Genomic DNA, 28,000 nt, shown 5'->3' with positions numbered 1-28,000 from the left:
AGTGCCTCTCTCTCCCCGCCCCGCTGAAAAAGGCACCGCGTGTACTGTAGTGCGCATGCGCCAGTCGGGGTGGGTGCGGGGGAGAACAATTAAAAAAAAAAAAAAAAAAAAGGAAAGCTCGCCTCGGCCCCGCCCGGTTCTTTGCTCGTTTCAGGAGACCCAATACTAACGTGGGTTGAGTTGCGTCATTTTCCCTAGCAACTCCGGGTTTGCTCCGCTTTCCAGAGTACGGTAGCAGTTTCCGGCGATAGCGTCTAAGCTGGCGTTGGGTGCAGGTGTCTGAGGAGTTTTGAGCTGCAGTTTCAGGATGTGGTGCGCGAGCCCAGCCGCAATGGTGGCCTTTTGCGCCTGGCTTTGGGTCTCTAACCTGGTGCCGACGCAGGGCCAGGAGACCGCGGGGCGCTCGGGGGCCGACTGTGAAGGTGAGCGGTGTGAAACCTGCTTGCATGGCGGTGGCACCGCGCTGCAGCTCAGCTGTTGTCGGCTTTGATTTTCTTCACGTCTTGCCTATAAATAATATTTCACTCCGAAAAAGCGAGCCCTTTCTCTAGTTTCCTATTGCCTAAGCCCGAGTCTGGGCGAAAGTTCGAGCTGGGCCTCAAGATACCCCGAGGCGCGTCTTGGTCTGTCGGTGAAGGTTAAACTGCGTTGTCTAGGCTGGTGGGTTTTGATGTGGATTCGATTTTGTGCAAACGCGTCTGGATTCAGACGACCCTGACGCCGAATTGATTCAGCTTCTACTAACCGGCGAGATTTCCACAGGAGATGTCTTTTAAGTTAAATCAGTTTGCAACTCCCTAAAGGAAAATAAAACCTGACACGTTGCCTGTAATTGAGTTGAGGTGGCTTTAACTAAGGACTCTGAGGACGTAACTAGCGTTTGTTATGACTACAGGGAAAAGTTGATTTACAAAGGAGGACAATAACTCTTAAGAAATACAGAAGAATGATTCCTTTGAAGTACACGGAATCTCAGCTGTGGATTGAAATCAGAACACATGCTCTCTGGCTCTGGCAGACTTACCTGTTTTTGGCAAAATCAGCGTGGTAATACTTCCTTCTGAAGGCTGTTAACATCAAAGATAATTAGGTCCACTAGCTGCATCCTTTTGCACTACAGTAGCACTTAACCCGCAATGAAATAATTTAAATGCATATCCTCACTCTTCTGTAAGCTTGCAATCATTACTTAACAGGAAATTGTAAATTCACAATATGTGTTGAATGAATGGGTGTGTTACAGCTAAGCTGCAGAATACAAGTCCAGTTTTCTGTCAGCCCTGCAATATTTAAACTTTTCTCCAGAAATTAAGAATATCTATATGATGTGACTTTGGAAAACTTTATATTGATATTTGCTGAGTTAAGTTACAATTTTGTTTAAAGATCGCTTACGATTGTGTTGTATACATTCCAAGCCAAATTTTTTGAGGCATAAACAATTGATTAGTTATGAGTAATTTATTTTCTGGAGCTTCTACTTAAAAACATTTCAGAAGAGCCAGAGTATCTGGATTAATACATGTGAAGCTTATGCCATCTATTCTTAATTTAATATGCATATTGTGTTTATTAACTTGCATGTCTGACTAACCTGGGTATATATTTCCTTTGTTAGATAAATAAGATATAGATTTACAGCAAAAGAAACACTAGTTTTAGAACAAGAACTAGATTGTAGATCTGGTTCTCTTACTGCATATCAGACTATCATTAGCCACTTAATTTCCTTCAAGATATAAGATTAAAATGCTATTTTATACATAATTTAAGGGAAAGGTAAGAAACTGATAGTCCAGGAGCCACCTGGGACCTACTGAAATATTAAGTTCACAAAGCATTTTGAAATACATTTAAATCAATTGGCTGCTTTTAAAATTGGAAGACTTCTGCCTTTTCTTAAAATACCAGGTGACCTGTTAAGACTAGTCCACATGTCCATGTAGTGGGAATTGGCTGTGGCTGCTTCTTTTAGAAGGAACATGTGTCCTCAGAATTTTGTTTCTGTCTTTCCTACACTGGGATTTCCTCACCCATGCATTTTATTTGCCTGGCCCCTGTGAATATTTAAGTTTCTGAGTCCTGCTTTAGGTGATGTGATGCTTACTGGAAAAAAACAAACAACTGTAAACATTTCCAGGTCTTTAAAGGTATCATATTATGATTATTTTTTAAACTTTTTATTTTGAAATGATTGTAGATTTGCTTGGGACTTTTAAATTTTATTTTATTAAAAATTATTGTATTGTACCCTGGCTGGTGTAGCTCAGTGGATTGAGCGCGGGCTGCGAACCAAAGTGTCACAGGTTCTATTCCCAGTCAGGGTACATTCCTGGGTTGCAGGCCACGGCCCTCAGGAACCGCACATTGATGTTTCTCTCTCTCTCTCTTTCTCCCTCCCTTCCCTCTCTAAAAAAAAAATCAATAAAATCTTTTAAAAAAATTATTGTATTGTTGACACCATTACAGATGTCCCCATTTTCTCCCTTTGCCCCCCTCTACCCAGCTCCTACTTCATCTTCACTACATTGTTGTCTGTGACCATGGGGTATGTATATATGCACATATGTTCTTTGGCTAATCTTTTCCTGTCTCCGCACCCCCCCCACCTCCCTCCCCTCTGAGATCTGTCTGTTCCATGTATCCATGCCTCTGGTTTTATTTTGTCAGTTTATTTTGTTCATTAGATCCTACATGAGTGAGATCATGTGGTATTTGTCTTTCTCTGACTGTCTTATTTCACTTAACATATATTCTCCAGATCCATTCATGCTATTGCAAAGGGTAGAAGTTCCTTCTTTTTTACTGTCATGTAGAATTCCATTGTGTAAATATACCACAGTTTTTTTATCTGTTCATCTACTGATGGGCACTTGGGCTGTTTCCAGACCAGGGACTACTTTTAATAAAAAAAAGCCCACAACATAAATAAAAGGTGGATGGTTACTTGGTTATAGCAATAAATACATGCCAGGATCCTTAAATTACTAATTGTTAGGTGATTTATGGTAAGATTATTCTCTTCATGTAAGCCAAGGGATAAATTTCTATTCTTATCTTGGCTTCTCTGTGGCATGGAATACCATTGACTTCTTTCTCTTCCAGAAACTTCCTTCTCTTGATAGCACTGATTTTGCTTTTTTCTTGCCTTTGCTTCCTGTCACTCTGTGCCCACTTGTTCATGGTATCTTTCTGATTCTGTAGCCATGGCTTCAGTATTAGACTTTTCTGGAGTTCTGTCCTCTGCCCTCCTCTCTTCTTAGCCTACACACTCTTCTGTCCAATCAGAGTCTAGCTAACTAGAGCCTGATTCATTTCAAATGTTTATATCTAATCTGCTTCCTTTCTGGAGTCCAAGATTTTGCACCCAATTGACGACTGAACATCCCCACTTAGATCCCCTATACCCCAAACTCATGGAGTCACAAACCAAAGCCATCAACTCCTCCCTTCTCAGGCCCCAAAACCTGGTAACTAGACCAGACTTCTCTTTCTCCCTGATCCCTTATGCCCATCAGTGTCCACTGATTCTACTTTCTGGTTGACTCCCTTCTCCTTCCATTGTCTTGTTGCAGATGTTCACCATTTCTATCTTCCTCACTGCCACAGCAGCGCTCTTCCTGCCCCATTTCCATCTCCTCTTTAGTCTCCTGGCAGTGTTATCATATTACTCCCTTGTTTAACATCTTTCATTGGTCACACATTCCCCTGTCCCCCCAGGTCAGTGCCACCCCTTTGCTTTCCCCACAATATCTAGTCTACTTCTCATGTTCAGTAATGGTTTTGGTCTCCTCCATGTGTGCACTCCTTGAAAGTCAAGGCTGTTTTCTCTCACGATATCACCCCTGGGGCTACCACAATGCAAGGTGTAAAATAGGCACTTAATTTTGTTGAACAAATGTATGCATATATGTTGCAGTAAAATTTTATGTAACAGTGAGTCAAAGGTATATCTCTGGAAGTACAAGTTAGAATTCCCAACCCATCATCTAGGTAGTAGATTGGCAAAGCAACAGCTAAGGTCTAGAAATCATATGGACATGTATTATGGGAATAGTAGAAGAGCTAGGAGGCACTGGAACACTGGGTTTCTTTTGCAGGAAAGTGTGAATTAGGGGTCACTGAGAAGCCTAAATGATAATTTCTGCTGAGTTGCAGCATTAATTATTACAGCAATATCTCCTTTGCATACTCGATATATTTGCTAATTTAACTCAGCAAACTAAATATTGGCAATGTCTCATTTTTCACATTCTGTCAGTATCATTTAACACAGCTGCTTAGTCAGTCCCCACTTTTTTTTTAATGCTTTCTTCATTATTTTCTGGGAATACACTCACTCTTCATTCTCATCCTACTTCAATGGCTGCTCCTTTAAGTCTTTTTCGAGTTCTTTCTCACATTACCAATTTCTAAACAATGGAGTTTTAATAAGACTGAGACCTGGGACCACTTTCTTCTCCATGTCTCCTTATTCCCTGATCTCATCTCTTAAATACTATTAAATATTGGCTTGGCCAAAAATTCAGGTTTCTTTTTTTTTTTAAATAAAACTAACATTTTTCATTTTCACCAATGACTTTATTGGTTTGGATATTATGAGTATGTCAGCTGTCTCCTGCTATTGGCTTCCAGTGGGTAGATGCCAGGGGTTCTGCTAAACATCTTTCAATGCATAGGACAGCCCCAAAGTCGAGAATTATTTGGCCAAAATGTCAAGATAACCAAGAAACTTTGAAAGCCACTTTGACACATTTGATCAGTCATAGCACCTTCCCCATATACTGTACCATACATTGCACAAATCTGTTTTTTGCATTTCAGTTGTGTTTTTACCTTTCTTGAAATAATAAAGCATAATATGCCAAAAGTGTTACATATCTTCTTCCATCTTCAATATTAAAATGGCTGCACAAAAATTCACCAGTTTTCATAAGTTTTTTTTAAAAAATGCATGCTGATATGATAGCTGTCACAATATAGTCTAACAAGATTGTTTTGAATGAAGTTAAAGACAAATAAGCTCTACTAGAGTCATTATATGGAAAAAAACGAAATGAGCCCTGGCTAGTGTAGCTCATTGAATTGAGCACAGGCCTGTGAACCAAAGCGTTGCTGGTTTGATCCCCAGTCAGGGCACATGCCTGGGTTGCAGGCCATATCTCTAGTAGGGGGTACATGAGAGTGAACCACACATTGATGTTTCACTTCCCCTCTCTCCCCCTCCCCCTCTCTCTAAAAATACATAAAATATTTTTTTAAAACAATGGAATTTTTGACTACCCCAATACTATTTGAATGTTGATGTGCTACAAATTTAGGTAGATAGACCTCACCCCTAAATTCCAGATTTATGTGTCCAGCTGCTTCTCATAGCTTCTCTTTGGATTTGTATTATTCAGTGTTCCCCAGAGAAACAGAACCAATAAGTGAGAGACAGGGGAGAGCAGGGAGAGATTGATTTATAATGAATTATGTTACCTGGTTATGGAGGCTGAGAAATCCAAATTTCATATTCTGTTCACTAGAATATAATCTTGAGGGCAAGGGCTTTTTCCCTTCATTGCTGGATCTGAAGAACCTAGAGCATTGTTTGGCACTTAATAATTGCTCAATAAATATTTGTTAAAGCCATGACTGGCTTATATTTAGTGTTCTGTTCTTATTAATAGCATTAGAAATCAATATGATTTCTAAAAGATGGTATGACTTGCCTTCCAGCTGAGAATACTAAAATACTGGTTAAAGTAAAGATGTAAAAATTATTAAAAATGTAAGTTAGGAAGGCATACCCAGAGACCAAAAACAAAATAAAAGTGGGAAGCAGGTAAAGGAGCCCTGAGGCTGACTTTTTCTTTTTTTAATTTTATTTATTCTTGTTTAGAGAGGGAGGAAGGGAAGGAGGAAGAGGAAGAGAAATATGGTTGCCTCTTGCGCACCCCCACATGGGGACCTGGCTCACAACCCAGGCATGTGTCCTGACTAGGAATTGAACAAGTGACCCTTTGGCTTACAGGTCCACACTCAGTCAATTGAGCTATGCTAGCCAGGGCTATGACTTTTGTTTTGAGGGCATTTGCTACCCACTGAGCTGAAGGTAGGTATTCACAGCTTTGGTAAAATGGAGAGAATGAAGACAATGTCAAGGACTCTCCCAAGTTAGAAGTAGAATACAAGATTATGCCCCACCTCACCCAGTTAATTAGGAATTCCACAGAGCTTCATTATAACAGGTAATGGGAAATTAAGTACAACTCTACTACCATCTTTATAGATAAAGGAAATTGCATTACTTGAACTTTTTACTGAATAACAGGAAACAAAAATATCTCCAGATAGTTGATAATCACAGGCTAACCCCACACATGGGCTGAAGCCCAAATTCATATTACTTGCATGGTTCAAAACATCTCAAATCAAGAATTTAGTTTCAAGGGATTTCAAGCAAACATCAGCAAACGCCAGTCTTACAGATAGGAATCCACCTTCCACCTAGTCCTCAAAGAATTCCCACAGCTGAAGTTCTAAGAGATAAAGCTTACATTCAGAAAAATGACAAACCCATGTGGAAGCCCCATGAGATGAGGGACAGAAGAAACGAGAAGAAAGAAGCAAGAAGAGAGACTGAGAAGGCTTCAGGTACTGGAATTACTAGGGATAGAATATAAAATGTTTATCATGTTTAAAGAAATAAAGGAGGGATTAAAGATGTAAATAAAGGGCAGGAGGCTATTAATAAAAAGTCCAACCATATTTGGAAAAATACCAAATAAACTCCTACTAATAGGAATTAACGGGGTTAATCATAGATTAAACACCTGAGCAAATTAGTGAGTTAGAAGATTGACATAATTATCAAGAGGGAATCCTTGACAGTTTAAGAGATAAAAATATGAAAGATAAAGCTACAATGAAGATAAAGAAAAATTCCAACACAGGTTAAGTGGCCTGAGGGGAGGATAGCGTGTTTTCCCAACCCGATGCTGTTATCAGTCCACAGATTGGGAAGTCCAACATGCTCCAAAAGGTATGAATAAAAATATCCAATTAATATCTAATCACACAATAAAGGAATTGGAAAACACAAAGGAAAAAAAGAAAATTTTAAACATGGCCAGAGAAAAAAGAAAAGCGGAAATTCCCAGGTTTGGACCCAGAGAAGGTGATATCAGAGCCCAAGTACTGCCTTCTGAGTGTGGTTTTGGGAACTAATTTATTTAGGGCAACATTAAAAATAAAATTAAAACAATGAGGCAGTATACAAAATATTCATGAAGTTCTGGTTACTCTTGAAGTCCTAACTCATTGTAACATGTGTAATATACTTAGTAGTTCTCCCCTACTTCTGCCACTGCCCGCTAATCTGGTGGTTCTTTTTCTTCTACAAAATCAAACTGGAGCAGATAAGGGGGGGACCAACAGCATGGAAGGAACTGGGGAGTATTATGCTAAGTGAAATAAGCCAGGCAGTGAAAGAGAAATACCATATGATCTCACCTTTAAATGGAACCTAATCAACAAAACAAACAAGCAAGCAAAATACAACCAGAGACAATGAAATTAAGAACAATTTAACAGTAACTGGAGGGGAGGTGGGAGGGGATAATGGGGGGGAAAGGGGGAAGGGTTTTCAGAAACAACTGTAAGGGACTCATGGACAAAACCAAGGGGTGGTGGAATCAGGGGAGGGAGGCGGGCATGGCTGGGGTGGGAGAGACTGGTGGGGGGAAAATGCAGACAACTGTGCTTGAACAACAATAAAATAAAAAAATAATTTAATAAAAATAAGAAGAAAGGCATTAAGGATATAAAGGGAGGAACTGACTGTGGAAAAAAAGGATATAAAGAGGATATTTTCAAACAAAAAACAAATAAAAATAAACAGAAAAATGTTTTTTTCAAAATTTCCTCTTCTATTTTTTTTTCCTACCTCCTCTTTAAAACTCTTTTGCTTGATTTGGAATTTCAGCGATGGTCTTTCTCCCTAGTCCATCATCTTCCCAGGCTGTTAATTTTTTTAATTAAATTTATTGGGGTAACATTCATCAATAAAATCATTTAGGGTTCAAGTATAAATTTTCTATGATACATGATCAGTATATTGCATTTGGTGCCCACCACCCAAAGTCAAGTCATCTTCCATCACCATATGTTTGCCCACCTTTACCCTTTACTACCTCCCACCCCTTTCCCTCCTCTATTATGTCTTTCTGGAACTCATATAACTTAGGTATTTGGCTTCCTGAATTTCTTGCCCTTTTTCTACTTCTTTGTTCTTTGGTTTAATTTCTGGGGATTTTTTTTTTCAACTTAATCTTCTAAATAAATCTTGTATGGACTTCTCTAACTTTAGCTATCATATTTTTAGTTATCAAGAATTCTTGTCTTTTGGTTGTCTGGATATTGTTTATATTTGATTTATCACTTTTGTTCTAAGAACTTGTTTATTTTTACCAGCTACTAGTTTTATTGATCTTTATTTTCTCTACCTAATTAATTTTTGTTCTTTTATTATTCAATATCTTCTATGTTCTTTTGTTTTATATAGTTATGCTTTTTAAAACTTGAGTGAATGCTTACTCATTAATTTTCCATTTTTCTCTTTTGAAAGGTACACATTCAATGTTATAAATGTCATTCTAAGTACTACCTTAACTACATCCCTTAAGTTTTCTAGATAGCATTTGATAGGAATTAAGTCCTAAAAATTACACATTTACATTACTATGTCTACTTCCACCCACCGAGGACCAAGAAGTGTGCATGTGAAAATATCCAGGCATATGACTGCATTGACCATGTTGTTTTTGTTACCGATTTCAAATTATGCTCAGAGAACGTGGGCTGTTACGATGCAGGGTTTTGGATACTTGTTTAGACTTGCCTTTTGCTCGATAATGGCAGGTTTATAAAAATGTTGCTTACTTTCTTGAAAACATTCTGAATTTTCTAATCTGGAGGAGAAATGCTCCATATACGTTATTAGGTGGACTTTGTGAATAGTATTGTACAAATGTTTAATGCCCTCATTAGCTTTAGTCAATCTGATTAAATAATTGTTGAGAGGGTGTTAAAACATCTACCATGATGGTGTCGATTTGCTATTATAAATCTGTCAGGATTTTGTATATTATCAGGCTATGTTATTGGGTGTACAATACTTAAAGTTATTTTATATTTCTAGTAAATGGTTCATATTATAGTTAGTAAAAGAGACTTTTGTTATTCCCAATAAACCTTTATATGGTAAACCAGATTTTGGATAGAAATGTTCTGACTTATCTTTTTAATTTTATATTATTTTTTAATTTCAAAATTATTTAACTCATTTAAAATAATAGCAATAAATCCATTACATGTTAACATAAATAACCTGATTTTGATAGAAAATAACTGCTTCCCAAAACAAAAAGTCAAAATATATGGAGATTTCTACTCCAACTCCAGATGGCATAACAGAGACTGTATTTACTTTTCCTTCTAAACTAGAAAGCCAGATGAAATATGTAAAGCAATGTTTTAAAGTTGACATTCAAGGTCATTTTATATTAGTTTCAGGTGTATAGCATAGTGGTCAGACAATCATATCATCTACAAATTGATTCCTCTGGTCTAACATCCTCCTGGTACTGTGCATAGTTGTTACACTGTTGTTGACTATATTCCTATGCTGTACTTTCATCCCCATCACTATTTTGTAACCACCAAATTTTTATTCTTAATCCTTTCACCTTTTTCACCTACTTCCAACCCCCCCCACCCCGGGCAACCATCACTTTGTTCTCTGTATCTATGAGTCTATTTCTGTTTTGTTTGTTCATTTATTTTGTTCTTTAGATTGCACATATAAGTGAAATCATGTGCTATTTGTCTTTCTCTGACAGACATTTCATTTGCATAATATCCACTAGGTCCATGGTGTTGCAAATGCTAATATTTTATTCTTTTTTATGGGCAAGTGTGTAACATTCCACTGTATACATATTACCACTTTTTATTTTTTTATTTTTTAATCCTTTTCTGGGGATATACTTATTGGTTTGAGAGAAAGAGGAAGGGAGAAAGAAAAACATCGATTGGTTGCCTCCCATAGGGGCCCTTACTGGGAATCAAAAAGGTATGTGTCCAGACCCTGAATAGAATGCACAGCATTTTGGTGCACAGGATGATGCTCCAGCCAACTGAGCCACACCAGCCAGGGCTGTATTACCACTTAAAAAAAAATCCACTTGTCTATTGATAGGCCTGTTGGTTGCTACATGTCTTGGCTATTGTAAATAACTATAATGAACACAGGGATGCATATATCTTTTCTTTGTAAAAATATATATTTTTATTTATCAATTTTGGAGAGAGAAGGGAGGAAGAGAGAAAGAAACATTGATTTGTTGCTCCACTTATTTACACATTCATTGTTGGATTCTTATATGTGCCCTGATGGGGAAATCGAACCTGCAACCTTGGCATATCAGGATGATACTATAACCAACTGAGCTACCTGGTTAGGGCTGCGTATATCTTTTCAAATTAGTATTTTGGGTTTCTTTGTAAATATAACCAGAAGTGAAATTGCTGGGTCTAAGGCAGTTCCATTTTTAATTTTTTTAGAAACTGGCATACTGTTTTCCACATATCTGTTTATTTTTAAAACTTTTCATTTTTTATACATTTATGCATATTTAAATTAATGATATATTTGGGTTTTATTTCTCTCAGTTAATTTTGTGTTTTTAAAAGAAATTTTGTGTGTTTTTTCTTGTGTTTTTTTTCTTTTATTGCCTTCTAGTGGCCTGATAATGTTTTTAAAATCTCTTCATGTGCCCTGCACTAATACTGATTTAGCAGTAATTTATTTACATTTTTCAGATACTAACTCTGACATTTTTAACATGTTTAATTTGCTAAAAATTAATATGACTTAACAATTCTCTTTTGCTACCCTCCTCCTGGATGATAAAGGACCTCATGAAGTTTAACTCAAATTCATCTTTATTTCCCTAAGTGTTAGGATTGTCCAGTATTGGGGTTTACCTGCATTTATGCCCCTACATGTCCTTTATTATTGTTTTTATAGTTAACTGTTAGATTTTTCTCCAATTTTCCATTTTCTTTCCTTATCATTGCTTCTTTTTTATTTTTTCTAGTTTCTTTTTCTTAAATTGTTGTTCAAGTACAGTTGTCTCCATTTTCCTCCTCTCAGCCCCATCTATCCCCACCTCTCACCCTTGATTCTACCACCTTTTGCTTTGTCCATGTGTCCTTTATACATGTTCCTTGGCAACTCTTCCCCTACTTCCCCCACTGTTCTGCCCACTCCCCTCTGGTTATTGTCAGATTGCTCTTAATTTCATTCTCTCTGGTTATATTTTGCTTGTTTGTTTGTTTTGTTGATTAGGTCCCACTTATAGGTGAGATCATATAGTATTTGTCTTTTACTGCCCGGCTTATTTCACTTAACATAATGCTCTCCAGCTCCATCCATGCTGTTGAAAAGGGTGGGAGCTCCTTTCTTTCTGCTGTGTAGTATTCCATTGTGTACATGTACCATAGTTTTTTGATCCACTGGTTTACTTATGGGCACTTAAGTTGCTTCCAGCATTTGGCTATTGTAAATTGTGCTATGAATGTTGGGGTGCATAGGTTCTTTTTTTTTTTAATATATTTTATTGATTATGCTATTACAGTTGTCCCATTTCCCCCTTCACTTCCCTCCCCCCGTACCCCCTCTCCCACCCACATTCCCCCCCTTTAGGCCATGTCCATGTGTCATACTTATGCGTTCTTTAGCTTCTACTTTTCCCGTGCTATTCTTGCCCTCCCCCTATCTATTTTCAACCTACATTCTATGCTACTTATTCTCTATACCTTTTCCCCCTCTCTCCTCCTCCCACCCCTACTGCTAGCCCCCGATGTGCCCTCCATTTCTGTGGTTCTGTTCCTATTCTAGTTGTTTGCTTAGTTTCTTTTGGTTTTGCTTTAGGTGTGGTTGTTAATAATTGTGAGTTTGTTGTCCTTTTACTATACATGTCTTTTCTTTATCTTCTTTTCTTAGATAAGTCCCTTTAGCATTTCATAAAGTAAGGGCTTGGTGATGATGAACTCCTTTAATTTGACCTTATCTGAAAAGCACTTTATCTTCTCTTCCATTCTAAATGAGAGCTTTGCTGGATAGAGTAATCTGGGATGTAGGTCCTTGTCTTTCATGACTTGGAATATTTCTTTCCAGCCCCTTCTTGCCTGTAAGGTCTCTTTTGAAAAATCAGCTGACAGTCTGATGGGAACTCCTTTGTAGGTGACTGTCCCCTTATCTCTTGCTGCTTCTAGGATTCTCTCCTTCGTTTTTACCTTGGCTAAAGTAATTATGATGTGCCTTGGTGTGTTTCTTTTTGGGTCCAACTTCTTTGGGGCTCTCTGCGCTCCTTGGATTTCTTGGAAGACTGTTCCCTTTGCCAGTTTAGGGAAGTTCTCCTTTATTATTTGTTCAAATAACTTTTCCACTTGTTGGTCCTCCCCTTCTGGTACCCCTATAATTCGGATGTTGGAACGTTTAAAGGTGTCCTTGATGGTCTTAAGCTTTTCTTCGATTTTTTGAATTCTTATTTCATCATGCTTTCCTGCTTGGTTGATTCTATCTTCCTTCTGGTCCACTGTGTTGTTTTGAGACTCAGATTCCTTCCTTTCACTATTGGCTCTCCTCCATATATCTTCCTGCATCCCTTTTATGGTAATCTGCATTTTTTCATGTAATTTGCATCCAAAATCCACCAGTTCCGTGAGCTTCCTGATCACCAGTGTTTTGAACTGTGCATCTGATAGATTGGCTATTTCTTGGTCACTCAAAAGGATGAGTCCTGGGGGACTGATCTGTTCTGCTGGAAACATATCTTCTGTCTTTCCCTATCTCTCCTATTATTTTATTTATTTATTTATTTTTTCTCCGGTCTGGTCGCTCTTGTTATGGTAGGGGGCGGAGCCTTAGGTGTTCACCGGGCTGGGTGCCCCAGTCGCTAGATTGTGACATTATATGTGGGGGCAGGGGCGGGAGCGGGGACAGGAGGGATCAATGGCGACCGTTCCATACTCCTGGAGCCAGACACTTCCCTGGGCTTCTGGGCCGTGAGCTCTGCCCTGGTCCACAATCGCTGCCCCACTGATTCCCCCAGCCGCTGCTTGCGTACTCAGGGATCACCGCTGCACCGCTGCGCTCCCGCGCCCGGATTGCTGTCGCGCCGATTTTGCGCCAAATTTCCCCCGACCTACACGCACCTGCGACCCGCGCCAGCCCCGCGCCTGCTCGGCTAGTCATCCCCTACCAGTCTGGATGTACGGGTCTACTTCAACTTCTTGGCTGTCCGACTTCCATTTAGATAAATCCTCTGACAGTTCTGATATTATGACTGCAAATCATTTGTTGTAAATTATTGTGGTTCTGTTCTTGGTTGTGCGAGGAGGTACGGTGCGTCCACCTATTCCTCCATCTTGCCGGAAGTGCCTCATAGGTTCTTTATCATCATTACTTCTTATAACTTGATCCTTCCTTCTGGATTTTAGTATCCTTTCTGAAGTGCATTGTTTAGCAAGTCTCCTACAGTGCTTCATACATAGAAAGTGTTCAATAAATCCCTATTCACTGATTAAATCAATATATCAAATGAACATAGTTTAAACAACTTTAGGTGTCTAGTTTGTGCATTAGAGTGATTTATATATCTTGTCCCATTTGCCAGGCAGATAGATAAGACAACTGATTATTGGGTCTAGGGGATAGAGCACATCACCTCACTTTAACTAATACCATGAATTAAGAGGGAGCATGGAGAGAACCAAGGGCCTATGCCTCTCTAATTTTCTGTACTATGTTTCCCTAGAAGTCTCTTTCAAATATTAAGGCTATACTTTTCCAGCTTAAGCTTCTGGCCTCTGTTTCCTTCTTGGTTTGCTTGTGCCATTTGAGAAAGCAACATGGAAAAGCAACCCCCTCCTACTGTAGAGTAACTGAATAAATAAGTGTGAGCCCAGAGTCATACCATCTGGAGTCTAATTTTTTCTCTACCGCTTATTGGGCAAGTTACTTGGCCTTTCCTTGGCTCATTTCCTCTTCTATAAAATGAGGATGGTAATGTATCTACATCATACATTCTGGGACTCATCAAAGTCCCAGAATGAGCTTAGAACAGAAGGAGCTTAGAATAGTGTCAGCACCTATAAACACCCAACACATGGCTGTTGTTGCCCTTGTCTCTCATGAGCTTCATTTATTCACTGGCTCTTGACCCTGGGATCAAATACAACTGTTCCTTTTGGGGTTTAATGTCAGGCTCATGCTGATGGAACATATAGACAGAGGCAGACCACCAAGGGGCTTCATCCAAAATACATATTCAGGTTTTTCTCCATGCTTTAAAATAAAATGTCCCTTGAGTGTAATAATAGGGGACATTTACACCCCTTCGACATCAATGGCTAGATCTTCTAGACAGAAAATCAGTAAGGAAACAGTGGCCTTAAATAACACACTAGGTCAGATGGATTTAATTGTTATCTTTAGAGCATTTCACCCCAAAGCAGCAGAATATACATACTTTTCAAGTGCACATGGAATTTTTTCTAGGATAGATCACATGTTAGGACACAAAACAGGTCTCAATACATTTTAAAAAATTAAAATCGTATTGAGCATCTTCTCTGACCACACTGGTGTGAAACTAGGAATCCATTGCAAGGAAAAAAAAACTGAAAAGCACACAAAGACATGGAGGCTAAATAACATGTTACTAAACACGGGATAACAGTGAAATTAAGGAATAAATCAAAAAATACCTTGAATCAAATGAAAATGAGGACACATGAAACCAAAATCTATGGGATATAGCAAAGGCAGGCCTAAAAATATTCATAGCATTATAGGCCTATGTCAAGACACAAGAAAAATCTCATATAAACAATCTAACCTTACACTTAAAGGAACTAGATAAACAACACAACCCAAAGTTAGTAGAAGAAAGGAAATAATAAAGATCAGAGCAGAAATTAAAAAATAGAGTCTAAAAAAATACAAAAGATCAATGAAACCAAGAGCTTGTTTTTCAAAAACATAAACAAGATCGATAAACCTTTAACCAGATGCACAAGGGAAAAAAAGAGAGAGGACCAAAATAAATAAAGTGAGAAATAAAAGAGGGAAAGTAACAACTGACATCACAGAAATGCAAAGGATTGTAAGAAAATATTATGAACAACTATATGCCAACATATTGGACAATTTGGAAGAAAACGATAAATTCCTAGAAACATGCAATCTCCCAAAACTAAATCAAGAAGAAACAGTATGTCTGACTAGACTGATTACAACTAATGAAATTGAAGCAGTAACCTAAAAACTTTTAACAAACAAAAGTCCCAGAATGAATGTCTTCATGGTGAATTTTACCAAACATTCAAAGATGAACTAACAACTATCCTCAAACTATTAAAAAAATTCAAGAGGAGGGAACACTCTCAAGCTCATTTATGAGGTCAGCGTTATCCTAATTGCAAAACCAGGTAAAGACACTACAAAGAAAGAAAGTTATAGACCAATATCCCTGATGAACACAGATATAAAAATCCTTAACAAAATATTAGCAAACTAAATCTAGCAATACATTAAAAAGGCCATGCACCATGATCAAGCAGGATTTATTCCTGGGATGCAAAGTGTGTACAATATCTGCAAATCAATTTACATGATATGCCACATAAACAAAATAAAGATAAAAATAATATGATCATATCAATTGATTCAGACAAAACACCCATTTACGATAAAAACTCTTAGCAAAGTGGGAGTAGAGGGAACATATATCTTTTTAAAAAAATTTTGTTGGAGTTTTTTTAAAGATTTTATTTTATTTATTTTTAGAGAGGGAAGGGAGGGAGAAAGAGAGAGAGAGAAACATCAATGTGGGGTTGCTGGGGGTCATGGCCTGCAACCCAGGCATGTACCCTGACTGGGAATCGAACATGCGACACTTTGGTTTGCAGCCTGCGCTCAATCCACTAAGCTATGCCAGCCAGGGCTCGGGAACATATATCTTAACATAATAAAGGCTATATATGAAAGAATTCACAGCTAACATTATACTCGATGTGGAAAAACTAAAAGCATTTCCCTTATGATCAGGCACAACTCAGGGATGTCGTCCGCTTTCATCATTCTTATTTAACATAGTACTGAAAGTCCTAGCCATAGCACTGAGATGACAAGAAGAAATAAAAGGCATTCAAACTGGAAAGAAAGAAGTAAAACTGTTATTATTTGCAGATGACTGGTACTGTATATAGAGAATCCTAAAGATTCCACCAAAAAAGTACTAAAAATGATACATGAATTCAGTAAAGTAGCCAGATACAAAATAAATATCCAGAAATTGGTTGCATTTTTATAAACCAATCGTGAACTATCAGAAAAGGAAACTAAAAAAAAAGTCCCATTTACAATTGCATCAAAAAAATAAAATAAAATACCTACGAATAAATTAAACCAAGGAGGTAAAAAAACCTGTACTTGGAAAGGTATAAGACATTGAAGAAATTGAAGAAGATACAAATAAATGGAAGCAGATATTGTGCTCATGCATAAGAAGAGTTAACATTGTTAAAATGTCTATACTACCCAAAGCAACCTATAGGTTCAGTGCAATGCCTATAAAAATACCAATGACATATGAGGGAGTATCCCCCCAAACTGGAATTATCTTCTCAAGGGCAGGCAAGCCTCTTGTAGTGCAGGCTTCCTCCACTAGATGAGTGTTCTAGGAACTCATCTGTATCAGTGTACCAACTGGGGTTGTTGTGAGAGGCTGAATTTGGCTTCACTGAATTTTTTTTAAACATTCTTTCAACGAATTTGCCCATTTCATGAGGGGTGATTTACGAGTGCACCTGCCCACACTGCACTGAGTGTTCAGCAGTTTTTGACCAAAAATGGCATGACCCCTGTGCCCCACTGTCCCTATTCACCTGATCTCACCCCGAATGACTATGTTTGTTTCCGCAATGAAAAAAGTCCTCAAAGAGAAATGTTGTGCAAGAGGTGAAACAAAAAATGTCAGAAGCTCTAAAAGGCATCAAAATTGACACATTCAAAAACTGTTTCAAGCAGTGGAACAAAGATCTCAATAGGTATATTGCATTAAATGAAGAATACTTTGAAGATGACTGAAGTTTGAATACATAATAATAAATACAAAAATTTTTATAAATAAATTTGAGGTTTTGGGGGGCACCCTCTCATATTTCACAGATCTAGAACAAATATTTTAAAAAATTATTTGGAACCACAAAAGACCCTGAATAGCAACAGCAATCTTGAGAAAGAAGAACAAAGTTGGAGGAATCACGCTACCTGATATCAAATTATACTACAAGTCCATAGTAGTCAAATGAGTATGGTACTGCCATTAAAACAGACACATAGATTAATGGAAAAGAATAGAGAGCCCAGAAATAAACCCACACCTATATGATCAACAAAGGAGTCAGAAACATTCAATGGGGTAAAGACAGTCTATTCAACAAATGGTGTTAGGAAAATCGGACAGATACGTGCAAATAAATGAAACTAGATGATCTTCTTATACCACATACAAGAATAAACTCAAAATGGGTTAAAGACTTAAATGTAAGACTTGAAAGCACAAAACTCCTAGAAGAAAAGAGGCAGTAAGTTCTCTGACATCTCTCTTAGCAGCATTTTTTTCTGATATATCTCCTCAGGCAAAGGAAACAAACCAACAAAATAAACAAATGGGGCTATATCAAACTAAAAAGGTTTTTCACAGTGAAGGAAACCGCTGACAAAAGGAAAAGCCAATCTACCAAACAGGAGAACACATTTGCCAATGTGTTCTTACATTACATCTAGTAATAGCTTAATATTCAAAATTTATAAACAGCTCATATAACTCAACAGCAGAAAAACAAGCAATTCAATTTAAAAATGGGCAGAGGACCTGAATAGACACTTCTCCAAAGAGAACATACAGGTGGCCAATAGACATATGAAGAAATGCTCAACAGCACTAATCATCAGAGAAATGCTAACTATCCCACATTGAGATATCACCTGATACCTGTCAGAATGACTATCATCAATAAATCAATAAGCAGCAAGTGTTGGAGAAGATGTGGAGAAAAGGGATTCCTAATGCTCTCTTGGTGGTAATGCAGACTGGTGCAGCCACTTTGGAAGACCGTATGGAGGTTCCTCAAAAAATTAAAAATGGAATTGCCTTATGACTTAGCAATTCCACTTCTGAGTATATACCTGAAGAAATCCAAAACACTAATTTGAGAGAATATATGCACCCCCATGTTCTTTGCAGCATTATTTACAATACCCAGAATATGAGAGCAACTCAAGTGGCCATCGATACATGAGTGGATTATCGATACCATGAGTGGTGGTATGTAATACAATGGAATTATTATACTCTGCCATAAAAATGGATGAAATCTTACTATTTGCAACAGCATGGATGGACCTAGACGGTATTATTCTAAGTGAAATAAATCAGAAAAAGACAAATACCATATGATTTCACTTATATGTGGAATCTAATGAGCAAAAGAAATGAACAAACAAAATAGAAACAGACTCATAGGTACAGAGAACACACTGATGGTTTCTAGTGGGGAGGAGGCCTGCAGGTCTGGTTTTAAAAGAAGTGAAGGTATTAAGAAGTGCAAATTGGTAGTTAAAAATAGTAACAAGGGTGTCAAATACAGCATAGGGAATGTAGTCAACAATATTGTAATAGCTATGTGTGGTCCTAGGTGGATACTTGAAATATCAAGGGGACCACTTTGTAAATTATGTGATTGTCTAGTCACCATGTGGTACACCTGAAACTTGTTCAAAGTAGTACTGAATGTGAAAAAAACAAACAAACATGTCCCAATCATCACATCCTACAGAAAGCTGTACTTTCTTTAGGGCTAGCCAAATTTGTAGGAATGTTCTTGATTCAGGTGGAACTTGGTTCCAGAGATTGATTGATTCTATAAACTCATATTATTCAAAGCCTAATCCTAAGCTAATAGCTACAGGCCCTAAATCATTCTTCCAAATATTTTTGATTCACTGTTATGATGTGTTAAATCATAGTTATACTTTTTATTGGATGAGTAGAACATATACACAGGTGTGCTAGTGGTTATCTTGTATGTAAATATGTAATTTCTCTATTCCTTCTAGTATGTGAAGAATTCTTGAACCGGTTCTACAACTCATTGATAGCCAGAGGAATTAACTTTTCTTTGGACACCATAGAAAAAGAATTGATCAGCTTTTGCTTGGGCGTCAAAGGAAAAGAAAACCGCCTGGTATAGTAAATTTTCACATTTGGTTTTACCTTTGGGCTTCAGGGAAAATAACGACACTATTGTTTCTGATCTTGGACTTAACTGTTCTCCTGCTCAGATGCTGGCCCCAGGCATGCTCGCCATAAGAGCAAGTAGGAACTTTTCATTCAGTGAAATGCAGTCCTATGACTTTTAATCTAGAATACATCTGTTTTCATTTTGCTTTTGGAATAAACCACAGGAAATCAAGCTTATATTTTGTTAAATAAAATTACACAATTGAATATCTAATTGAGAATTTATTGTTTTGAGTTAAGAATGGGAAGTCTTTCTATTTCTTACTAAGACAATTAGTTCAACCTTTCAAAATATTTTATATCCTTGTTTATACATCACCAATGAAGTATTTTTATTTTCTTGTAATGATGCTTATAGAGTGTTTCCTGAGTATACACAAATGACTTTTTCAATATACTGGTTTATATCATGAAAAACAGTCTTAGGCCAATTTGTTTTGCCTAAAATTGTATGTTTAACTTTTCAGTTAAGTTTGCACTGTAGGCATCTCATCACTGGCACACAGTAAAAATCTCAGCATTTATTTGAACCATTAAGTTTTATATTTGTAAATATAAAATGATTAAGTTGGGTGGTTTGAGAAGCAGCATAACATGAAAAGTGGCCTGAACTATAGAGCCAAAATACTAGATTTCTTAAAATTCAATCTCCTTCTGCCCTCGGCTCTTAGCTGGAGGAAACAAATCCTAAAATACAGATGGGCACCTCCCTCGCACACCCAGGTCTGGTAGAGGCAGCCACAGATAGTGAATGGCATGATAGCTCCAGACAGGTAGCTCGAGGTCAGTCACACACAGTGTCCGACACCAACCGGTATCTGAACCCTGAATAAATGGATCCAGAACCAACACAACCAGTGGTGGGCCTCAGACCACACCAGAACTCAACCCATCTAACCACACTAGCAGCACGCCCAAAGGGGGATTCCAGCAGGCACCAAGCCCTACTGGGAACAATTCTGCCTTGGGGGGCGGCATCTGCATGGCCTCTCATGCATGGTGATCAAGGTTTACCCTTACAGTCAGCCAGCCTGAAGGGTTAACTCAACCCATGAAAAGGCCAACAGCATTCAAGACTCAACTCCACCAGGGTACACATAACTTCCAAGAAATATTCCTGGAGCATGGAGCTCAGGTGATTTGGAAGAGTGTACCACTGAGGCCATTGAGACACCTTCATCATAAAGTCATCATAACAAATTTGGGAGTTAGAATAGATTTACCTAATACACAGAAATAAAATGGGGAGACAAAAAAAACATGCCCTAAATGAAAGGACAAGAGGAATCCCCAGAAAAAGAATTAAATGAAATGGAAGCAATTAATATTCCAGGTGCAGAGTTTAAAACAGTTGTCATAAAGATGCTCAAGAACTTTAGGGGAAAAATGGATGATCTTAGTGAGAACTTAAAACAAAGAGATAGTAAATGTTAAAAAGGATGTAGAAACTATAAAAAAAGAACCAGTCAGAAATGGAGAAAACGATATCTGAAATTAAGAATGCACTAGAAGAAATTGACAGTGGGTTAGGTGAAGCAGAGGATGGAATCAGCGATTTAGAGGACAAACTAAGAGCAGGTACCCAAGCTGTGCATCAAAAAGAAAAGAAAATGTAGAAAATGAGGGAGTTCTAAGGGACCTCTGGGACATCATCAAGTGTAACAATGTCTGCACCATAGAGGTACCAGAAGGAGAAAAGAGAACAGGGACCAAGAACATAGTTGAAGAAATAAGGGCTAAAAACTTTCCTAAATTGGTGAAGGAAAAAGCTACACAAGTTCAGAAAGCACAGAGTCCTGATCAAGAGGAATTTAAAGAGATCCACACCGAGACACATTATAATTAACATGACAAAAGTTAAAGACAAAGAGAGAATCTTTTTTTAAGATTTTATTTATTTAATTTTAGAGGGGAAAGGAAGGAGAAAGAGAGAGAGAGAATCAATGTGTGGTTGCCTCTCACATGGCCCCCACTGGGGACCTGGCTTGCAACCCAGGCATGTGCCCTGACTGGGAATCAAACCAGCGACCCTTTGGTTCACAGCCTGCGCTCAATCCACTGAGCTATGCCAGCCAGGGCAAGAGAGAATCTTAAATGCAGTAAGAGAGAGACAGTTACCTAAAAGAGAGTTCCTATAAGGCTGTCTGCTGATTTCTCAACAGAAACACTTCAGGTCAGAAGAGGTTGGCATGAAATATTTAAAGTGAAAAGCAAGGACCTACAACCAAGACTATATAATCCAGCCAGGCTATCATTTAAAACTAAAGACCTTCCCAGACCACCCCCCCCCCCCCCCCCGCCAAAAAAAGGCTTACAGAACTTGTCATCACCAAACCAGTATTGCAAGAAACATTAAAGGGCCTGCTTTAAAAAGAAGAAATAGAAATTGAGAGGAACCTAGATATAAAGAAAAAATGTCAATAAATTAGTACCTATCAATAATAACCTAAAATGTAAACAGATTAAATGCTCCAATCAAAAGACATAGGCTAGCTGAAACACAAATACTATATGATCTCACCTATAAGTGGAACCTAATCAACAAAACAAACAAGTGAGCAAAATAGAACCACAGACATGAAAATAAAGAGCAAACTGACAGTAAACAGAGGAGAAGGAGAAGGAGTAATAGGGGAAAGAAGGGGAAGGGTCATGTCAAGGAACACCATATAAAGAACCCCAAAACAAGGGTGATGGGGTGGGGATTGACTGTGGGAGCAGGGGAGGAGGAATGGATAGAGTAGGGAGAGCGACCGGGAAACTTGGGACAACTGTAACTGAACAGCAATAAAAGAAAGATTTTATTTATTTATTTTTATAGAGTGGAAAGGAGAGGGGAAGGGAAGGAGAGAAACACTGATGTATGAGAGAAACATTAGTTAGTTACCTCTCATACATGTACACACCCAGGCCAGGGACCAAACTCACAACCTGGGTATGTGCCCTGACCTGGAATTGAATGGTGACCTTTCCCTATTCAGGATGATGCTCAACCAACTCAGTCACACCAGTCAGGGCTGGAATTGTGTTTTGACACAGTGGTCCCACTTCTGGGAATATATCTTAAGAATCCCAAAACACTAATTCGAAAGAATATATGCACCCCTATGCTCATTGCAGCCTTATTTACATTAGCCAAGATCTGGAACCAGCCCAAGTGCCCATCAGTAGATGACTGGATAAAAAAGCTATGGTACATTTACACAATGGAATACAATATGGCTGTAAAAAAGGAAGGAAATCTTACCTTGTGTGACAGTATGGATGGAATTAGAGAGCATTACGCTAAGTGAAATAAGCCAGTCAGAGAAAGACAGATACCATATGATCTCACTTATACGTGGAATTTAACAAACAAAATAAACTTCTGAACAAAATAGAACAAAGGCATGGATACGTGGAACACACTGACAGTGTCAGAGGGGAGGTGGGTAATGGGGCTGGATGAAAGAAGATGAAGGGGTTAGTCAGAAAAGCATGTATATTGTATATAACACCTAGACACAGGCAACAGTATGGTGAGAGCACGAAGGAAAGCAGGTGGTGGTTAGGAGGTGGGTAAATTATTAGTGTCAACAATAAAATAAAGTTTAAAAATGAAATAAAATAAAATTCAATCTCTTCTCCTTGCTAGCTGGTGACCTGCAGTTGGCTTGGGAATAAAATGTAATAGTACTTACTTCACAGGATTGTTATGACAATAAGTCAATACCTGTAGAGCCCTGAGAGCAGCGCCTGGCACAGGGAACACTCAGCAAGCCTTGGAAAATTGTATGAACTGTCAGGAACTTCTAATTAGAATTCTCATGGGAATGGAGTCGCTTATTTTCTGGTGTCTTAGCAGTGCTTAAAATTTAATAGCTGGTCCATGAAAACTAGGTTAACCTCTTTCTTACTTCTGAAAACCACATCACTTGCTTTTCTCAGTGTCTGAGCCACTAAATTCTCTTCATTCTCCTTCAGTGCTATTATCTAGGAGCAACCAAAGATGCAGCCACAAAGATCCTAAGTGAGGTCACCCGCCCAATGAGTGTGCACATGCCTGCAATGAAGATTTGTGAGAAGCTCAGGAAGATGGACAGCCAAATCTGTGAGCTGAAATATGGTATAATGGAGTCCAGTGTCTTTTTTTCCATAATGTCTGAAGTATTGCCAATTCTCAAAACAGGCTATGTTTCTAGAAAGTCGGTGTTAGAAGGGAAGGAATTCTCCAGTTGCCACTAGGTTGTTGGGTTGCTGAATGATACTTAATGCTACCTGACCTTGGCGTGAGAGAAATGAATACCAGCACAATCAACTTTAGGTAAAACTGTCAACCCAAATAGAAAAGTTTAAACTCTTAAACCACCAAGCCAGTGTTGACTGTGCACGTCAAGGAAAATTCAAAGTATCAAGGGAACAACTACTCACAGGGATTTAGCTCTCAGTAACCCATTAAAAGAAGTTGCATTTATTCCAAGGTGATGAAAGGACTCAGAAGTTTTAAATGTGTCTGTATCTTTTCCCCTAGATTTGTCTGTCTATTAGTTTGCCTGCCAGCTTTAAATTTTAGGAAATAGGTTATTTGTAGCAAATCAGGTTTTGCCTAATGAAATAGCCTTTTTGAGAGTACCTAAAATAAACAGCCAGGATGGAAAGATGCCCTACTTAAATCATTATCCTTGGCCTATATATTATTAACATAGATAAATCTATTATTTTTATACTGAGGATTTCTATCTGGGCCAGCCTTTCAGGTAAATTGAGTAGGTACAGTAAAGGCTTTTGGGGGGGGGGGTTCTTTCTTAGCTTATCCTTAGCACCCGAAGTTCCACCAGTACAGAACCCATTTCTTTTGCTCAAGTAATTGTTTTATGTTACATACCCAAATCCACTGTAGTATTGTAAACTACCTAATTAGCACCCGGACTGAATTATTTTAATTTTATTTCTAACATAGCTGTGTAGAATCGTTATGCACCATCATTACCTAAGTGACTTTAATAGGTTTAAGGTTGGAAGATACTCAAAACAACCTGCTTCTGAACTTGCCAAGGGCAGACTCCCGCTTCCAGGGTAGTGATTATGGGACAGGCATCCCTTTTATTGGCCTTCCAAGTAACGCAGGAGAGGCAGGAATCACTGAGTCCATATAAACAATATTCTTGAAACGGACAAACCTGTGCTTATTCTTTAGTTCACAGAGTTATTTAGAATATTTTCTATTATGTGCAACAGAACTTACTGGGTTCTTGACATAGCTATATTCATCAGATATTATTAAGAAATGAATATTTACTAGTGTTTTGGGCAATGCTGGCCACTAGAGGCCCTTGGGGAGCCATGACTAATTTTAATTTGGTATCAAACTTTCCTTGTAGTTTTAGAGGTCAGAGAGGTTTCCCCTTTTTAAAAACTAATGCCAGAATTCTAAATTCTTTTAGAAGAGCTCAAAGAAACTACTGACACTGTCAATGAGTGTATTCCTCATTTAGAGCTGTTTAGTTTGATAGACCACTGTCCCAATGTCTTGTTCCCTGCTTATTATTGGCAAGGAATTTGAGATTGAACACGGGTTTTTGAACTGTGGGGTAATAATAATTTGGCTATAAATGCTTCTACTTTTATAGGTATTCTGTTAAGTCAGTCATGAATTAACAATCAAGATAAAGTATAGAGTTGGATTATATTTCAATGAGGAAGTTGACTTTTAGTTTTTTGACCTGAAAAAAATATTTTTGCTTGTTCCTGTATCTGAAAAGGATGGATATCACTATAAAAATGTAAGGGTAGCTGATTCTCCAAGTAAACAAGGTCTTAAAATCCAACTTTTATTTAATTGTTTTCTAGAGTTATTGAGGTAAATTACTTAAAACATTATATAAATTTAAGGAAAACTACCCCATTTTGATAGGGAAATTATAATCATAAGTATAGTACAGATGAGCCTTAATTTGTTTTTCATTTTGTTTTGGGGCTGGACAATAGAGAAGTAGTTGAGTTATTGACATTCTCTGCAGATAATTTGTAAATGGAAAACAGTAGTCTTGGTAAAGGAGTTAGAAGTTGGTGACAAGTGTTATTGGCAAGAAATGGCAGAAGCCAGATTGACTGGGACTGAAGTGCTAGCATTAGCGAATTTGGTATATACACCCCACAGGACTGCAGTGACTGCTGTAGTAAGTTAGTAATCCCAGGAGGAGTGGGGGAACAGGTGAAGTTAAGCAGAGATTCAAACCAATGAGGATCAATAAGAATGCTCCTGATTATATTCACATGTTTAGGTTTCTTCACATTTGTATTTAAAGACTCGATGGTACGGTGTAATATATATGCTTAGCTGTTTTACTGAAGACATATCTTTGTATATAAAAAGTGAGCCATAACTTTCTAGTTAAGTATAATCTACGGATTCCTGTTGGCCACACACCAAGGCTGTCCCAAGGCATTCCTTTCTACTGATCATGCTCTTTTACCTTATGAGCAGCTTTTAGAAGGTGGTGCTCTTCATTTCAGAAATGTTGATCTTGTGAAGCCATGGTAGCAGATACTGCAAAGCTACACGGCTTCAAACCCATGTTTGAAGCATGTATAATCTCATGGAGAGAAAGTCTGATTAGAACACAACTTGTCCCAATAGCTTTGTATATATACACTTTCCTTAGGTATGCCTTGGTTTCCATAGAAAATGGAACAGTTCTCAGCCCCAAGATAAGTAACATCATTTGCCTTTCTCAATGTTCAGAGTTGCTGTTTTTAAGAGTGTGTGGTTCCTTTTTGTCATTTAGAAAAGAAGTTAGACTTAGCATCGGTAGACCTGTGGAAGATGAGAGTGGCAGAGCTGAAACAGATACTGTACAGCTGGGGAGAAGAGTGCCGCGCCTGCGCGGAGAAAGCCGACTACGTGAATCTGATCAAAGAACTGGCGCCAAGTACGCAGCAAGGCACCGCAAACCAGAGGCTCTGACCCTCCGACGCTGGTGCTTCAGGGACTGTAATTAGACACAGAATGACTGTCTAGGATATGGGCGTGTTGGTTAAGGGTAGCTGGGCATGCACTGTGCGTGATCTTTAAAATTTTGTTTTGATAGTACACTTTGGTACTGGTTGCTTAGGTTTGTAAGTAAAACTGTTAATATTAGTGATATCTTACATTTTCACTGTACCAAAACTTACAAGTGCCTTTCTCATAATTTTCTTGTAAGGACTGGGTAAATGATCATTGGCTACCTCCTAAAACTGGGAAAAGTGAACTACTGAAAAATGGATTGAGTAAACTGATTCCAAGAAGGAGAGTGCTCACAGGCCCCTCTTTGTGCACTAATACTTCATTAAATAGATTGGATTAGGACAAAAGGAACAATGTTTGGCTTATTAACTCCTGGCATAAAACCTTAGGAGTGGCTTGATCAAAAGTGTTTTTTATTTTAAAGTAAACTGTTTTCAACTGCAAATCACTCTACTTTCTAGCTCTTTTTGGTATCAGAAATGGGAGAGCAGGAGGTACTACTTGAAACTAGTGTCTTCCATAAGAAGAAAACCTGTTTAAAACCTATTTAAACATACTTAAAGAAAATAGATGAAGAATCCACTCAAGTATAGCCAATGTTTTAACCGATTGTATCAATACTCACAATGCTAAGTGAGCAAAGCTCAAGGTTTTTGCATGCCTTTTTATCACACAGTAGATATGTTTTTGATAGAAGATTAACACACATTAAGGGCTCAGACAGACAACATGGAGTTTTATGGTTCCTAGTGCTGTCTTATCAGCTTTCAACTGTAAAATCATTTTTGGCTCCATTTTCTGGCCAAATACAAATAAGACCACACTGTAGAAGTGGCTGCCTCTGAGTGGCAAGTGGAAATGGGAATGAAAGCTCGAGGGCACTTTCTGGGGGTGATGGGACCTCCTATATCTTGATGGTGGTTACACAGGTGAGTAATGTCAAACTTATCTGTTAGTACAATGAAGATCTGGGTATTGTATGTAAATTATATCTAAAATGCTGCTGTAGAAAAATTATTTGAAAATTAACAAAAATTAATTGATTAAAAACTTCTTACGTATTCAGAGAATTGCAATTATTGACTAGGTGTCCTTTTGGGGAGTGGAGGAGAAATTTTCCAGACTGAAAGTATATGTTGGAAGTGTTATTGTAATTTTAAAATGCCACCCATGCAAACAAAATTTCAGTTGAGTAGTTGGGAATGTAACCAGATTTGTAAGAGAATCAGTGGTTAGTAACTTTAAAATGAGAATAAAAAAGCTTTGGTGTAATAAATAGCCAAAAGGGTTATTGGTTTTAGATTTTGGCAGCTTTGTCATTATGTGTCAAGCACCCTACTTAATTATGAATCGTATCTTTAAAATGCCTAAATTTAGGTTTTTATATTTGTTTGTTTTGCCTTTTATAAACTTATGCTTGTTTTTCTTTAATGCACTTTGAACCGTTGAGAAAGTTGTCATTTGAAAATAGTATGTTTGATGTCTAACCTCAAAATCAGGTCATATTTCTCAGTGTGTTTTTTTTTCTTTTTTTTTTTCAGAATATAAATCTAGGCAATAAGAACACTATCCAGCAGGTCATTGAAATTCA

The 28,000-nt window shown here is 37.9% G+C and overlaps 1 protein-coding gene across 1 annotated transcript; it reads left to right on the top strand.

The window, feature by feature from the left end:
- The first annotated feature begins 109 nt into the window (after window positions 1–109).
- On the top strand, window positions 110–28,000 carry CDNF (cerebral dopamine neurotrophic factor). Its single transcript, XM_028506226.2, has 4 exons — window positions 110–422; window positions 19,238–19,365; window positions 23,385–23,526; window positions 26,189–28,000. The coding sequence occupies exons 1-4, from the start codon at window positions 308–310 to the stop codon at window positions 26,365–26,367; spliced, it is 564 nt and encodes a 187-aa protein (XP_028362027.1). The 5' UTR covers window positions 110–307; the 3' UTR covers window positions 26,368–28,000.

This window comes from Phyllostomus discolor, chromosome 1 (genome assembly GCF_004126475.2).
Source record: "Phyllostomus discolor isolate MPI-MPIP mPhyDis1 chromosome 1, mPhyDis1.pri.v3, whole genome shotgun sequence".
Classification (NCBI taxonomy): domain Eukaryota; kingdom Metazoa; phylum Chordata; class Mammalia; order Chiroptera; family Phyllostomidae; genus Phyllostomus; species Phyllostomus discolor.
The sequence above is the reverse complement of the archived record's forward strand: the minus strand, read 5'-3'. Positions and strand labels throughout refer to the sequence as shown.